The sequence below is a fragment of the Eumetopias jubatus genome, unplaced genomic scaffold, assembly GCF_037043125.1.
Source record: "Eumetopias jubatus isolate StellerSeaLion01/CBP00866 unplaced genomic scaffold, mEumJub1_p1.0 scaffold_6, whole genome shotgun sequence".
Classification (NCBI taxonomy): Eukaryota; Metazoa; Chordata; class Mammalia; order Carnivora; family Otariidae; genus Eumetopias; species Eumetopias jubatus.
The window spans coordinates 26,335,729-26,353,171 of NW_028274812.1; the positions used below are offsets into that span (position 1 = coordinate 26,335,729).

Consider the following 17,443-nt stretch of genomic DNA (forward strand, 5'->3'; position numbering starts at 1 on the left):
TGAACAAACTATAATTATTCATACAACAGAATACTATTTAGCAATTAAAAAAAATGAACCATTATAGAAGCAAGAACATGGAAGAATCTCAAATGCATTATGTGAAAAAATCAGATTCAAAAGGCTACCCACCACATAATACCATATAGGACATTCTGGAAGAGGCAAAAGTGTAGAGGCAGAAAACAAATGAGTGGTTGCCAGGGACTGAGGGTGGAGGCAGAGGTGAGTAAAAAGGGGCAGCATAAAGGAATTTTGGGGGGATCACAGAGTGGCCCTGCATCTTGATGTTGGTGGTGGGTCACGACTCTATGCATTTGTCAAAACTCATAGAACTGTATACCAGAAACAATGGATTTTATTGTATACAGTTTATTTTAAAAGCCTAGAGATTTTGGGGCACCTGGGTGGCTCAGTCGTTAAGCATCTGCCTTTGGCTCAGGTCATAATCCCAGGGTCCTGGGATCAAGCCCAGCATCAGGTTCCCTGCTCGGCGGGAAGCCTACTTCTCCCTCTTCTACTCCCCCTGCTTGTGTTCCCTCTCTCGCTGTGTCTCTCTCTGTCAAATAAATAAATAAAATCTTTAAAAAAAAATAAAAGCCTAGAGATTTCCAGTTAAATATCAGTTGATGCATTTGCTGGCAATAATCAACTATTTGATCTTTCCCTGAATTCTTTGAATTTATAGCTATATAATATAGACCATCTGTTTTAAAATAGCTTTCTCATGATGTCACTTTTTAAAATTGATATGTCTAGAAATGTATACTAGGAAAAAAATTAGACTTGACCTCAAAGAGCATGTGTTAAATTGTATTTTTTTTTCCCTTTCATACCTGGAAACACACATTTAAGGGACAGATATAGAGAAAAATCTCTTTCATTTGTGAAACTGTCAAACTCTCCAGCACCAAACCCACCCAGAATACAGCAGGGGGCTGAGAACACAGCCTCCCCCAGAGCAGGTCCCCCTGTGTTTATGAGTGCCTGACTCCGTGGGGAGTACTTATTTGGAGGGACTCTCACACAACCACTGGGCTCCTCACAAGGTGAATGATGTTAGGACTCCTTCACGAGCCTGGGGAGTGGGTCTGGGGCTGAGACACTAGTTGCTGGCAATAGGGCCCATTTCGTTGCTTCTTGCTAAACCCTTATGGGTGGGGGCTTGACCTTGTTGTTCATGGGGTACAGGTGCCTTTTTGTCCTCTGCTTGTTCTTGCTCATCAACAGGAAAATTCCCACTCTGTATCCTATTACATTAGGAAGGCCTCACAGAGCAATGGGACCATAGAAAGAGTCCTTCTCAACATCCCATAACTCCCATGTTGTGGCCAATTCAAGGTTAGCATTTGGCAAGGGTCAGGGGGAAGGGCAATGCATGAGGGAATCCAGGGCGCTAGCTGGGTGTCCTTGACGTGACATGACTATGAGGTCCCTAGATGGATGATCTCAAGGACAAGATCATGCAGTTTGTTTTACACTGGTCCAAGATGCTCAAAGTATACCTCGAATGCATGAAGTATGTGTTGGGATCGGGGGGGAAGAACCTGCAGGTGATAAGGACCAGGTTTATTCAAGGAACAGGAAGTGAGAGTAAAAGAAGAGCACCTTATGGACTGAGAAGGAAATCTTAGAATCCCAGAACTTGGAAGGGAAACAATCCTGTAAGTATTTTAGGTTGCTAAAGAGGAGTAGGGTTGGAGGTTGCTGGAGTTAAGGGAGCCAAATTAGGAGATTAGGGTACTGATAGGCTCATCACATCACTAGTTCATTTGTTCATTCATTCATACAACAAATAGTTCTTGGTGAGCATTTGTGCCAGATATTAGGCGTTGGAACCACAGCAATGAGCAAATATTTTCTTGTAAATACAGGGATGGTAGTTGGGGAGACTTAATAAGCAAGTAAGAAAAGCTCTGTAAGACAGCGATTTCAGAGTCGAGATTTCCTGGATTTTGAATCCCAGATCCAGGCACTTAATAACAATGTGACTTATGAGTTATTTAACTGATTTGTGCCTCAGTTTCCTCATTTGTCCAATAAAAATACTAAGTGCCTACTTCATAGGCTCGTTGTGATTAATGTAATTAGCGTGAAGTTTTAGAACAGTGCCTGAAACATAGTAAGCACTCAATAACTATTAGATATTAAAAATGTAAACAGATGTATACTTTAATGTCAGGTAGTGAAAAGGACTATAAAGAAAAATAATTCAGAGAGGGGGATAGAGCATGGTGGTAGGGCTGTTTTGGATCAGGTGTTGAGAGGAAGTTCTCTCTGGAGAAGAGACATATGAACAAGGACCTCAATGGTGTGAGAGAACAAGCTACACAAAGGTCTGTGGGAAGAGTATTTCAGGTAGCAGGAACAAAGGCCCTGGGGCAGGAAAGACCTTCAAGGCCTAGGAAAGGTGGTGGAGAAAAATATGCTGAAGACTTTTTTTTTTTTAAGATTTTATTAATTTATTTGGGGCGGCAGAGGGAGAGGGAGAAGCAGACTCCCCGCTGAGCAGGTAGCCTGATGCCAGGCTTGATTCTGGGACTCCGAGATCATGACCTGAGCCAAAGGCAGCCGCTTAACCGATTGCACTACTCAGGCCCTCTGCTGAGGACCGTTGTGATCCAATCCCTACTGCATTGTGCTCCTCCTATCTACACCTTTGGAAGACAAACCGTCTGTGAGGCTCTGGTTACCTACAGCAGATCCTCTGTACAGGTATGTGAGATGTCTGTGTGACAAATTGAAAGTTTTAGAGATAGGGCAACTTCAGCTTAATGGCATGTCATATATATATATATATATATATATACATATATATATACCTAAAATGCTACTGGTCAAGGTAGAAAGTATTTACAGCTCCATGGTCATATGTCTCTGTGTGTGTATCTATCTATCTATCTATATTTTAAACAAAGGTAAAAAGTTATTTAAATTAAAATATTTTAAATAAAGGTAATAAAGGTAATAAATTCCTGTAACTATGTATTAACATCCCATTAACACCTGGAGTAAAAGGAGTAAAATGAGTAAAGATTGACACTAGTGGCACAAATAAGACTATAAATAGTTTCATGTGAATTAAGATTTTTGTCTCCAAATGAGACAGGGCAGGTTTTGCTGCCAAAGTGCTGCAAAAAAAAAAAAAAAAAAAAAAGAAAGAAAAAAAGAAAAAATTGGGGGTTTTCAGTGCTTTTTGATTCTGGAATTACAAGTAAAGGATTGGGAACCTGTAATGATTTCCTCTCATGGGCCATTTATAGGATCAGAACTCTAGGGAGCAACAGGCAGAAGACAAAATAAAAACCAAAATGGAAAAATCTGTGTCACAAACAACCTTAGCCACTGTTTTTGAAATATTTCCTATTTGCTAAGTATAAACTCTTCAGATATTCTACTTGAGCCATCTTACACCTCTCCTCTCTCAGGTAGGTGCCGATCAGAAGAGTGCATGATTTTTGTAAAGGAGGAAATTAAGAGTGGCAAGGAGCCCTGGAGGTCAGCCCAGGGCCCACACAGGGTTACAAAGTTGATCGTATATATTTATGGTGCTATGTTCCCGGTGACCAGGACAACCTTGTACATAGAAGAAAACTTTGCCAGTTTTTCCCTCTATTCAGCAAATTTTGTTTCTCAGGTAAACATGTTTTGGAACAAGAGCGGGAGTTAAGCCTCAATGTTAGTGTCAGTATGAGAGTTCCCAGATAGACTGAATCTTCATAGCTCTTTGGAGCACTTAGAAATACTGCATTTATCCTCAGTAACATCTGACATCTAGAAGGTACAAACAGATAACAATTGTAATAACCTGAACAATGTTCCCCTTTCAATGAATGTTTATTAAACCTCTAGTGTCAGAAGCTTTGAAACAATCTAAACAGCAAGGGACGTGTTAAGTTGTCTTGGTGTTAAAATGAGCTGCTGCTGTGGACCCCTAGTTCTCACGAACGCGGGGTCCCAGCTCCTCCTCCCGGGGCTAGGCGTCGCTCGGCCCTCCGCCGCGGGGCTCCGGCCACCAGGGGGCGCTGCGGCCCCCTCTCCCGGGAGCGGCCGAGCCAGCCCGGTGGGTGTTTCTCTCCCTCTCGCGCTCTCTCCTCCCGGCCTCACATCCGGGTCTGGAGCGCGGCCGCCGCTGTCAGTGTTGGTGCGGGCGCGTCGGGGGCCGGGCCGGGGCGCAGTAAATGGCGGCGGAGGGAGGCGGAGCGGCGGCCACGCTCAGCTCAGAGCCCCCGAAACTTTAGACGCGAAGCCCCACAACTTTCCGGGAAGTGCCGCCGCTCCGGGGGCGTGGACGGAAGGGGAAGCCGAGGCGGGAAGTCTGGGGGGAAGCGGCGGGGAGCCGGGGAGACTCGAACCCGCGGCGGGGGCGGTGGCAGAGTCCGCCCGTGCCTCGCGCCGCCGCGGCCCCCGCCTCCTTCCCCACGCCCTCCCCTCGGCCGCGGAGCAGGAGCCGGAGCCGGAGCCAGAGCCGCGCGCCGAGCCGAGCCCGGGACTGCGCGGGGCCTCGCAGGCGGCGGCGCGCCGAGCCCAGCCGGGCCCCCTCCTCGCGACCTCCGGGCCCTGTTGCTCGGGCGTCCCCCGCGCGCGTGAGGCCGAGGTTGGGGCTCCCCGCGGCTTCGCGGGGCGAGGAGGAAGCCGGGTCGCGCGCAGCCCCCGCCGTCCCGGGGTCGTGGGGCCAGGTCCCGGGTCTTGCATGCGGGGCGGGGCGGCCGTGAGCCGGAGGCGAAGATGGAAGGCTTAACGCTGAGCGATGCGGAGCAGAAATACTACTCGGATCTCTTCTCCTACTGCGACATCGAGAGCACCAAGAAGGTGGCGGCCAACGGGCGGGTGCTGGAGCTATTCCGGGCCGCGCAGCTGCCCAACGACGTGGTCCTTCAGGTAACGCCGCCGCCCTCGCCTCTGGACGCGTCCCGGGCTCTACCCGACGCCGACCGGTCGCTTCCCGGCGGCTCCGGCCTCTGGCCGCCCGTCTCGGGGGGTGGGGGGTGGGCGCCGTTTCCAGCAGCGCCGGCGGTGGGCTCGTGCCCCCGGGCTGGGGCCGCAGGTGCTCGGGCGGCCCGGACTCGCGCCGCGGTCGAGGGGGAGGGGTCGCTGTTAGAGGACAAAAGTCATGCAGGGATACGGTGGGGGTTGGGGGCGGAGGTCTGTGTATTAATCTCTGAAGAGCCTGAGTCCAGTATCTCTCGGCTGCGCCTCAGAATCTGTTTTTCAGTACTGGAAGAGCAACTTCAGATGAAGGATCTTGGATTGTGACCATGTCTTTGAATCCCAGATCCTGGTATATAACATAACTCTTCGGATCCTGCAGGGTAGTAAAGTTGTCGGTATAGGTAAAAAGACGCCACAAAGTGGGTTTTGTAGGAGTCGAAGAAGCAGTTTTCTTAAAGAAGCTTGAATTCTTGGGGAGATCAAACATTTGAATTTATAGCTAGTAGTTTGCAAGTAGATATGTATGGAAAGAGCTTGTAATCAACTACAGAACCTGTGGCTGATGTAAACTGGACAGTTTTCGATTGCCATTCGGTAACATTTGGTGGGACTTGTGGGTTCGGGTTGGGAGGTAAGTACTGAGTAGCTGGAAGTCAAACCTCAGGTCTGTAGCACTAGAGGAGCCCGCCGAGTAAATTTTAAGCTTTCTCTATCACATCTGTTTTTAAAATAGGTTTCCTAGAAGTTCTTATCTAATGTATGTGGTGAACATTATTGGTACTCTGTTTAATGACTCAGAGTTGCTAGTCTGTCTAAACAATGTATCAGGAGCAGGTTTTAAGCTTTCATCTTTATGACGATCCAAGCTACTTGCCCACATCTCCAAAACTTAAAGCCATATGCATGGGTATAACGAAGTATACTGCAGAGAGCACTGAATCAGGAGTTTTGAGGCCTGGGTCTTTGACCCCATTCTGTTGTTCACTAGCAGTGGGACTTTGGCCCAGGCACTTCCACTCTTCAAGTGTAAATGTGCTCATCTAAAAAATGAGAGTCAGGTTCTTCTAACAAAAATTCTGGAAGTATAAAAACGTCCACAAAGGTCTCTGTTTTAAAAGTTGCCTGTGCATTAGCCATGACTAAGTTGAACGAGTTCTGTCTTTTTGCATAATCTTGTGTGTTTTATATTGCTTTTTAAAAAATCTTGGGAGGAAAAGTTGGGTGTCTTAGATGCGAAGAGCTAGGAGTCTCAAATTCGTGCTGTTGTAAAGGGACAAAAATATTTTAGGCTTTGCTGGCCACAGTGTCTCTCCAATATTCTTTGTTTTTGTTTTTGCAACCCTTTAAAAATGTAAAAACCGTTCTTAGCTCAGGGTCATATGAAACAGGGCCTATAGTTTGCTGACCCTGGCTAAGGAATGGTGGTGGCAGCGTGGGGTCCCATGCTCACCTCATATGGCTTTGGAGTTAGACTTTTAGAGGTCTGGTCACAACATGCTCATTAATGCTATTGCCCCTTTTTGTAGCAATAGCAAACATACTTTCAAGTCATTTAGGAACTAAAATTAAGGCAGAACTTCCCAAGTTTTATTTCGGTTTATGTTTTTTGGGGTGGGGGGAGATGAAATAAACTGACTTTCGTATTTTTTTTCTTTTGGTGCCAGAAGACTTTTGGACTTTTAGTGTATTTTTTAGGATAGACAAATGAGCATTAATTAACCTTTGCTTGAAATATGTTTAATCAAATTATTTTTCCATTTTGCTCAGTTTTATTAACATTCAAAAATAAATTTCGGTTGCCTTTCAGTATAAAGAAAGGGCTTAAATGGCATAAATATTCAGGATTCAGTTACAAGTTAGAAGCTGTAGGAGCTCTCTGAAGCAGAACTCTTATAGTAATATGTACTAAATAGTATTTTGGATATCTTGAAGGCAGTTTACTTAAAAATCGGTCTAAGACATAAAATGTGAGACAAAAAGGGACTACGGATTTAGTTCTCTTAAGAGAGTTTGGGATTGTCTGAAAACACAACCGCCTGTTGCTTTCTAAGTGGGAAACATTTGGGTCAACTCGAGTATATTGAGTTAGCTACTTAACTGGCATAGGCATTTTGCAGGGCATGGAAAGAGGAATAAGAATCTCTCCAGGACCTTATAAACTACAGGGATACACATGCGTAACATGAAGTACCATGTCAATGTGTAGGAGAGGTACAAAGGAGGTATGATCAGGAAAGTCTCCTTGACTTAATTGAGATGGACTTTAAATTAGTATGGAGGGAGGGCAGTGGGATGGAGGACTTTCCGACAGAAGAAAAAGACATGACAAAAGGTGGACCGTGTAGGAGCCTTTTCAAGGAGTAGCAGATAGTTAGGTTTTGCTGAAGCTGGAGTATGTCTTGGGGACAATGGAACATAGAGTTAGAAAGAGACCACATTATATTAAGAAAGACCCTAAAGAACACAGATTTCATATTTCAGTAGTCAGTGGAGACTCATTGTTGGTTTTTGACCTAGAGTGAGGAAGAGGAGAGTTGGGGGGAGGCTAGTGCGGTGGTCTGGAACAGATGCTGGGTAATGGACATCCAAACCAGGATGACAGCTGTAGAATAGGAAACAGATCTGGATGAACAGGTCTGAGTTACTGAAGGGCTGCTGGGTAGACACTATGTGAGGTGCTTTGTTGGATAATGTTTAATTGAGGCCAGATTATCAAGGCTGGGTGGAGAGCTTTGAACTAATTGTAAAGGTAACAGGGAGGTGTAGTTTTAAGAGAAATGACTCATAAAAGCTGTGCTTTTACAAGACCTTTGGGAGAGCAGTGCAACAGGAGTTAGAGGGAAGAAGCTGGAGATGAATTTGGGGACCCATTCTCTCTTGCATGTATGAAGTGGTGAGGAACTGGGTCATGGTGCTCAGATGCAAGAGTGGGGGGACATTGTGTGGGAAGGATGATTTTGCCTCCCTGGGGGCGTTTGGCACTGTCTGGAGACCTTTTTGGTTGTCATAACTTGCAGGGAAGGAGTAGTTCTGCTGGCATCTAGGGGAGAGAGGCCAGTGATGCCGCTAAACATCCTGCAATGCACAGGACAGCCCCTACAACAAAGATTTATCTGGGTCCAAATGTCAGCCAATGGTGCTGAGATTGAGAAATCCTCACCGGACTCTGGCGGTAACAGCAGGACCAAAAATGAGGCTAGAAATTATGAAGGTAGACTTGATGGGCCTGGGTTACCTGGTGATATTTACATGAGGGAAGAATAGAGGCAAGGATTGGTCTCTGTTGGACACCACTCACCACTTAGAAAAGGGGCAGGAAGAGAGCCCAATTTTAAAGAAAGATACTGGTGAGTTTGATTTCTGGCATTTTGAGATGGTAGTGGAAGTCTCTAGGAGATAGTTGGAAACTCATGGACATTTGTCCACACCGAGTACTTATTATGACAGTGAAATTCAGTTATTTGGGTCTCTTCCACTGCCTTTCTCACCTAAGTATCTCAGGGGTAGGGGACGGCCAGCTTCTTACACTGGGAGCGTGCATGTACAAATCAGGGCTTTGACTGATGTAGTAGTTTTCAGCATTTGTTAATGAAAGTCATGAGAAGGCTGAGTCATCTGGGGGAATGAGTAGAGAGAACAAAGAACAGAGGGCCCAGAACTGAAGGAGGAAGGAGCTGGTATTTATTGAGTGCGTGTTATGTTCCTTTTACTGGGCAAGTCATCTTCATGCAAGAACTCATTTGATTCTTACAAGAACCCGGTGAAATGGGTGTTATTTTTATTTATTAACTAGGAATGTGATAGGCAGAGAAGTTAAATAATTTGTTAGTGAATAAAGCATCTCTCCTTTACCATTATTCTTTGCTACCTTTCAGCTTTTTCTTACTTTCACTCTTCATATGATTGGTTTGCCCATAGTTCTTCTGAAGAATAGAGATTTAAGATTGTTTGATTTTGAGTTATGTATGGATTTCCTTCTTTGCATAGTGAATAGTTTTATGTATGATGCTGCCTTGAGACACAGCCACTTAAGAGAAATAGGAAGATTCTTGTAGTTGATATCCTGTGCACACAGAGACACAGTTTACATTACAACTGTCAGACAGACATCTTAAAGTATATTCATTACACTAGTTTTGGAATGGTAGAGTAAGACTTGTGCTGAGTTTAAGGGTTTGTTTTTGGAGACAGTGTGTCAGTAAAAGTGAATGAGCTAAAGCTTTATGAAGCATACTTCACAACAGAGAGGAACAGGACTGGGTGGAGAAAAATTTGGTTCGTAGGATTTAATCATGAGAAACTTTGCTCTTTGCTGAGCAAAAAATAAATATTTATTGGCTTAAAAATCAGAAGTAATTTTTTTTTAAGATTACGGAAGGTATGCTACTACACTAATGATTATGTTTTCTTAGCTTTTACTTAAAGCCTCTATTTTGGGAAATGTTTAAAACTTCAGATAGACTTTGAGTGCATAATAGCTTGATAAAAGGTTCTAGTACTAACAGCTCTTTCATTGAAGGTTATAACCAATGTGCCCTATTCACCCCTAAAAGCTTGAATCTGTTAGGTCATTGGTGTTGAACAACATCTCAGTAGAATATTTGAATAACAAGTTAATTTAATGGGTGAAAAATGACAACAATGAAATATAAACCATTTTGTCTTTCTCTTGAAATTTGTTCAATTATAATCTACTCATTAGTGATAATATTAAAATAGGGAAGCAGAGCCTCATTTGTTCTTTGAAAGTTATAAATTTAATACAAGTAAATGTCAGCTTTGTTATTCTGGAGTAGTGATTTCTTTTTTATTTGTCATTTCTGAATCACTAAAATAATTACAACAAACTACAAAACTAATCTTGCCTTAATCAAACACTTTCTATACACAATTGAAAAACATCATAGTGTTTGTGAGAGAAGTCATACTTAATGGCTTTCATATTTACTTTTTAAATTTCTTTTTCCTATATCATATCATACTAGTTTTAGTCTTTTCTTTTTCTTTTTAAATTAATAGCCCAGAATTAGAGTCTTAGTATTTGGGGAACTCATGCTCAGCATTTTGATGGAGCTGTAAGAGAGAGGCTGGTAATAAGGAGCACTAAACATGGGAGGCAAGTTTCAGTCCTGTCTTTAGCTAGCCTTTTGACCTTGAACAGATCACCTAATGTCTTGGATTTTTGTTCTCCCAGCCTGAAGTGATTGGATTGGGTTTTTCAAATAAAGGTGTTAGAGTGTCCAAACGGCCCCTCTAGCCAGCCACACTTAAGAACATAGCACAGTCTTGAAATTAGTTGCTTCACAATTTTAACACATTGATTTTGTAACATTCTTTTGGAGATTGGAAGAGAATTTCAGCCTGGAATGCTGAGGTAACTATACACATACACACACACACGCAGGAACTAATGAAAGGACTGTAAGGTCCGTGGTTCCTAATTCTTCAGATATTTGGCCAGTGAAAATTTGAAATGGGTGATTGGCATTTCTCATCTTTTCCTTCATATATGTTTCATTTTCTGTAGCCTTTCCTGTGATAGATATATCTTTATTCATCTTTTCCCTCCTTTACTTCTATATAAAGAATCTCTGTCTGATGGGTTGCATATATAGGCATGACATAAAAGTCAGGATGTAATAAGAACTTTGGCTCAGAAATCTTTTTTTAAGTTCATACCATCCACTAAGTTTCATTGGGATTTAGTAAATTATAGGACTTAGGCCTCTAAAAACTACTATATAAAAGAACTATATTTTAAGATTTTATTTATTTGAGAGAGCGAGAGAGAGAACACGAGCAGTGGGGAAAGACAGAGGGAGAGGGAGAAGCAGACTCCCTGCTGCACAGGGAGCCTGATGAGGGGCTCGATCCTGGGAATCCAGGATCATGACCTGAGCCGAAGGCAGACACTTAACTGAGTGAGCCACCCAGGCACCCCCCAAAATACTGTATCTTTTCTTCATTTTGTTTCAAGAACTAACTTTATGTTGAACTTGAGTCTACCTTGTTAAATGATGAAGCCAGAATTTATTGGATTATGTATCTTCTAACTCTTTTGGATTGCAGTTTCCTTTGAAATTCTGGTGCACATACTAGACATCTGCTTAGAAAACACAGTTCACAAAATTGTGCATATAATTTGAGGTTGCTAGCCTTCCTCCAATTTAGTCAGGCTCATCCCATGGACCTCTACATTAAGAAAGTTTTGGGGAAGAGCAGACCTGTGAAGTGCTAAACATAATGTCTTTCTTAAGTTAGTTTTGTATATTTTATGAATACTTCTTGATGGCTACTATCTGTATTCAGGCAAGTATGTGTATATATGTATGTGTGTGTGTGTGTGTGGTAAAAAAATCAGAAATCTTTCCTGCCTTCATAGATTATGTTAATGTTAAGAAGGAAAAGAACTGTGTACAGTTAATAGAGAATCATTGCAGACTCCAAGGACCTACTTAGTTGTAAGGGAAGGTTCCTCTGAGGAGACATGGACAGAGATAAGGGAGCGAGAATGAGATGTTTCACAAGGAGGGAAAGCATGTGAAGGGCCTGAAGCTTGAAGAGCTTAATGTGTTTGAGGAAATGAAAAGCTGGAGCACCTTGTTGGGGGGATGGACATGGTAGGGACCACATACTGCAGGACCTTGTACATAGCAATAAGGAGTTTGCATTTGAAAAAATGGACAGTTTTTGGTAAGGGAATAGCATCATCTGAATTACGTTTTTTAAAGATTACCCTGCCGTGTAGAGAAGAGAGTACCAGGGCAGACAGAAACAGATTGGCCAGGGGATATGCAGTAGCTCAGAGAGGAGATAATAATGGCTTAGATTAATGAGGGGGCGGTGGGATTGAGAGGAGTGAACCTAGTTGAGATATTTTGAGGCAACAAAAATGGGAGGACATGATAATGGATTGGATACAGAACCTAAGGGAGAAGGGAGAACCAGAGATATTGCTGGAAGTGACCATTATTGGATGGCGGAAGAGGTTTTTTGTTTTTGTTTTTGTCAGTCATAGGTTTTCAGAATCCTGTAAGATTGTCAGGTAGGCCTCTACCAGGGAGGATCAAAGATACTTGGCTTAGAGGTGTCCGTTTCAAGATTATCAGTGTTATAAGTGATACTTAAAAGCCATGAAAACAGATGAAATTAGGGAGGAAGAGAAGGAAGAGACTATAGAGAGGAAAGAAGGACTGACTAGAAATAGAACCCTGAGGAGTGCAGCATATTTCTAAGCTGGGTAAACTGGAAGGCCTCTAGGAAGGAGGCTAAGAAGGACAGTCAGAGTGGTTATAGGGAAATTGGGAATGTATGTTGGATTATGTCATGGATCCTAAGTAATGCGAGTATTTCAAGAAAAGAATAGTTAACTGTATTGAGTTTGGCCGAGAGGTTGAGAAGATGTGGGCAGAAATACGGCCATTGGTTTGGTAATATAAAGGTCATCAGTAGCTTTATGAGCCAGTTTCATGGACTGGCAGAGGTGGAAGCCAGATTTGAGTGACTTGAGGGATACCTGAAGGCCCAGGAATTAGAGATAGGGTGTATAGATAGCTTTTTAAAGGAATGAAAGGAAACAGACATGGGGTAGAAGCTAGAGGTATATGAGGATATAAAGGAAGTCTTTTTTTTGTTTATTTTTTGAGTATAAAAAATACTGCAGCATGATTTTAGTTGTAAGGATTAACAAGGGAAGAAAGGAAGATGAGGAGAGAGGGTATTGAAAAAGCAAGATTGTTCAGAATCCTGACTGGACAAGATGGTCTTAACAGAAGAGGGATCCCTTCCTCAGTTTTGAAAGGGAGAACCTGGGTATAGAACCAAGTAGGTACATAGATTCAGTGGAGGAAAGTGGAGGAAAATCTATTTACAGTAGCCTCAACAAGAATAAATATTTGGAAATAAATTTAACAGAAGATGAGGCACCTAGCTGGCTCAGTTGGTAGAGCATGCAACTCTTGATCTTGGGGTTGTAAGTTCGAGCCCCACAGTGAATGTAGAGATAACTTAAAAATAAAATCTTTTAAAAACACCAAAATTTTTATACTACAAAGCATTGCTGAGATATATTAAAGATTTAAATAAATGGAAAGGGGCACCGGGTGGCACAGTTGGTTAAGTCTCCAACTTGTGGTTTCAGCACAGTTCCTAATCTCAGGGTTGTGAGAGCAAGCCCCACGTTGTGCTCTGTGCTGATTGTGGAGTCTGATTGAGATTATCTCTCCCTCTTCCTCTGCCCTCCTGCTCTTGCTTTCTCTCTCTCACTAATAAATAGACAGTCTGTGTTCATAGGTTGGAAGGTTGATGTTGTTAACCTATCAAAATCCTCCTAGGCATTTTTGTAGAAATTGTAAAGTAGAGCCTAAAATTTATAAGGAAATGCAAAGGACCTAGAGTAGCCAAAACAATTTTGAAAACAAAATAGAAGATTTGCCCTACCTAATTTTAATATTTACTATAATCTACAGTAATCAAGCCAGTGTGATTGGCATAAGACTAATAAGCATGAGGGACGCCTGGGTGGCTCAGTTGGTTAAGCATCTGCCTTTGGCTCGGGTCATGATCCCAGGGTCCTGGGATCGAGTCCTGCGTCTGGCTCCTTGCTCAGTGGGGAGCCTGCTTCTCCTTCTGCCTGTCTCTCTCCTTCTCTCTCTCCCTCTCTATGACAAATAAATAAAAATATTTAAAAAAAATGAAGTTGCCCATCAGGAAAAAATTAAAAAAAAAAAGACTAAGCATGAAAATTAATAGAACAGAAATGAGAGTCTAGAAATGAACCCTTAACATTTTATGATCACCTGGTTATTGAAAAAGTGCCAGGACAGTTTAATGGGTGAAGGATAGTCTTCAACAAATGGTGCTGGGGACAGTTGGATATCTGTATGTTTAAAAAAAATGGACTTGGACATATTGTTGTATATACTTCACACCATACACAAAAATTATCTCAAAATAGATCATAGACTTAATTATAAAATCTAAAACTAAAAAAAAAATCTAAAACTAAGAATTCTAGGAGACATTAGAGAAAATCTTTATGACCTTGTGTTAGGCAAAGTTCTTAGATGACACCAAAAGCATGAATCATAAAAGAAAGTACAAATTAAAATGCTTAAAAACTTTAGCACTTCAGAGGTTACTTAAGAAAGTAAAAAGACAAGCCACAGATGGCAGAAAGTAGTTGCATATTACAAACATGGTAAAGGTCTTTAGTCTAGAATATATATAAAAAAATTTTACTACCCAGTTATAAAGAAAAAAACCCAATAAAAAATGAGCAAAAGATTTTAATAGCTATTTCACTGAAGGAGATAGTATGAATGGCCAATAAGCATATGAAAAGGTGTTCAACGTTATTAGTCATTAAGGAAATGCAGATGAAACCACAATGATGCTGTCACACACCCACTGGAATGAGTATAATTAAAAAGACTGACATTACATGGTATTGTGGAGAAACTGGAACCCTTATACACTGCTCTTGGAAATGTAAATGGTATAGCCATTTTGGAAAACAGTTTGGCTGTTTCTTAAAAAGTTACACATAAGCTTATCATATGAATTAGCAATTCCACTCATAGGGATCTACCCAAAAGAAATGAAAATGTGTACACACGAGTTGTAAATGTCTGTTAGTAGCATCATTCACAGCAGTCAAAAATTGGAAAACAATCCAGCTGTCCATCAAATGGTGAATGGATAAAATATGGTATATCCATACAGTGAAATACAATTCTGTAACAAAAAGGAACAAATTACAAAATACTACAACAAAGATGAATGTCAAAAACGTGATAAGTGATAGAAGCCAGATACAAAAGAGTACATACTGTGTGGTGGCATTTATATGAAATGTCTAGAAAAGGCATATCTATACAGAATAGTGGTTACCTGAGGGCAGGGTAGGAGTGGAAACACTGGAGGAAAACATTTGGGGTGATGGTAAAGTTCTAACATTGGATTGTGGTGATGATGCACGACTCTATGAATTTTCTTAAAATTCATGAATCATACACTTACGATGATTAGATTTTATAGTATATAAATTATACCTCAAAACTATAAATGTTTTTGAAAACAGTTTTGCAAGGTGAGGGGAATGTATGAAATAATCATCTTGGAGGATGTGAAGGTGAGTGTGGTAGAGAATAAAGCACCCTCTACTGTCTGTATAATATAGTTCTAATTACAAAACCTCAATATCAATATCACTTATATAATTTGACATTTGTCAAGGGCCTTATGTTCTGGATATCATATGAAAGGTGATGTAGTGATAATTATGTGTAGAAGAGACTGCCATATGAAGATCATTACGACCAAGTATATTTACATGAAGTACCAGTACTGGAATAATAATTCTGGCTTACATTTATTCACTGCTTTCTGTGTGCTGGCTCTGCCTGCCTTATATGTACTAGATTTTTTTATGTGTACATTACTTAATTGGTTTAGAAGGGGCTGAAAAAGTTGTGATTTAGAATGAATTAAGACCAGTTTCACATGATATGATGAGCACTGGGTGTTATACGCAGCTGATGAATTACTGAACACTACCTCTGAAACTAATGATGTGCTATATGTTGGCTAATTGAATTTAAATAAAAAAAAAACAGTTTCTGTTGACTGGGTGATATGGTGAACTTGTATACACTTAGTTCAGATATCTTCATTTTTTGGAAAATCACAGAAACGTAATGCCTCAGAAATAATCTGAGTTTGAAATAATCATGCCTGATAAGTAGTAATTTAATAGTAGTTTTAGTCTACAGGAAGGACTACTTCTGGTTGTCTTCTATTAAAATAATCACTGTCAGGACTCTTGGTTTCCACTCCAGGTCATCATCTCAGGGTCCTGGGATGGAGTCCTACCTCTGGCAGGTGCTCAGTACAGAGTCTGCTTAAGATTCTCTCTTCCTCTCCCACTGCCCCTCACCGCCCTCTCCCCGTACAGGCGCACATGCGTGTTCTCTCTCTCTCTCTCTCTCTCTCTCAAATCAGTAAATCTTAAAAAAAATTAAGAAATAATCACTGTCACTATCATGAATCTTTGCAAGCGAAAAGCTTTTTTTTTTTTAAGATTTTATTTATTTATTTGTCCGAGAGAGAGCGAGAGAGAGCGCATGAGCGCGTGCGCGCAAGAGAGCGCACACAAGCAGGGGAACTGCAGGCAGAGGGAGAAGCAGACTCCCGGCTGAGCAGGGAGCCCCATGTGGAACTCAGTCCCAGCACCCTGGGATTATGACCTGAGCCTAAAGCAAATGCTTAACCAACTGAGCCACCCAGGTGTTCCAGGCTAAAAGCTTCTAATGTTACTTTGAAGCACTGATTTGGTGCCTTTGTGTTTCTGAATTGTTGTATCCAGTCTGAGTTTGCATAAGTAGATCTGGGACTCAATCCTCACAATTATGTGCATATACTGCCTTGGATAAAAAATAGCTAACAGCACTGATCTAAGAGTGATTATTGCTAAGAGTGATTATTGCTTCTTGTCCATGGATTATGTCAAATGTTGTATGTGGAAATAGAAATCTCTGTATCCTTAAAAAAAGAAATCATTGTCTAGAAACTATAATTGATTTTTCTTCGTGTCTCATTTATGACTAGAAGGATCAGAGGTTTGCTTAAACTCACGTGTTTATTGATACTGTATTTTTTAATAGTTGATTTAGAAGAATTCATATTTGGAGCACGTGGGTCGCTCAGTTGGTTAAGCGTCCAGCTCTTGATTTCAGCTCAGATCATGATCTCAGGGTTGTAGAATGGAGCCCCCCTTTGGGCTCTGTGCTGGGCGTGGAGCCTGCTTAAGATTCTTTCTTCCTCTCCCTTCTGTCTGCCCCCCTCCTTCTCTCTCTCTCTCTCTTAAAAAAAAAAAACAGAAAGAAAAGAATTTGGTTTTTTTAGAGCACTTAATTATATTCGATAGAAAAATATTTGATTATAATACCCTTATAATATTCTATGTTAACAAGTATTGAGTACAGTGTAGTCAAACTAGGAATGTGACAATTCTAGATCTCTATTTGGTACTCATTAACTCTCTTGCCCTGAACAGGTATCTTAACCTCTCTTGAAGACTCCCATTTCCTCATTTGTAGATTGAGGATAATACCAGATAACACCAGAAGTTTATAATACCAAAGTGAAGTGTGAACATCTAGCAAAGTGCCTGGTTCTAAGAGGGTGATCAAATGTTTCAGTCAAGCTCTGCTTATATGAGAAAACTCATAATTTATAGGATCTTGGCTTTAATAGTAAAAATCTTTCCATATTCTAAGCCTAGATTTATATCTTTTATTATTTTTGTTGTGTGAAATTAATAACTGCCCCCAATCCTTTGATCCTATCAGTAATGCCATTGGTTTCACCCTTTTACTATGGAATTAGAGGATTTGTCCCCCTGAAATGAAGTATACCACCAAAAGACTATAATAAAGGATGATTTTAAGGTTTTGAACTTATGTAGCTTGCAGAATGGTGATAACCATTAATAGAAATAAAGAAGTGTGAG

General features: G+C 41.3%; 1 protein-coding gene across 6 annotated transcripts in view; it reads left to right on the plus strand.

The window, feature by feature from the left end:
• Nucleotides 1-4,100: 4,100 nt before the first annotated feature.
• Nucleotides 4,101-17,443, plus strand: part of REPS1 (RALBP1 associated Eps domain containing 1) — an 86,310-nt gene continuing 72,967 nt past the window's right edge. For 5 of the 6 annotated variants that reach the window (XM_028121401.2, XM_028121403.2, XM_028121402.2 and 2 more), the window contains exon 1: nt 4,102-4,881. In XM_028121401.2, the coding sequence (XP_027977202.1) occupies nt 4,729-4,881 (153 nt within the window). In that variant the 5' untranslated portion in view covers nt 4,102-4,728. Of the gene's footprint in view, nt 4,882-17,443 lie in introns of all 6 variants that reach the window. The other variant, XM_028121406.2, reaches the window with a different exon arrangement.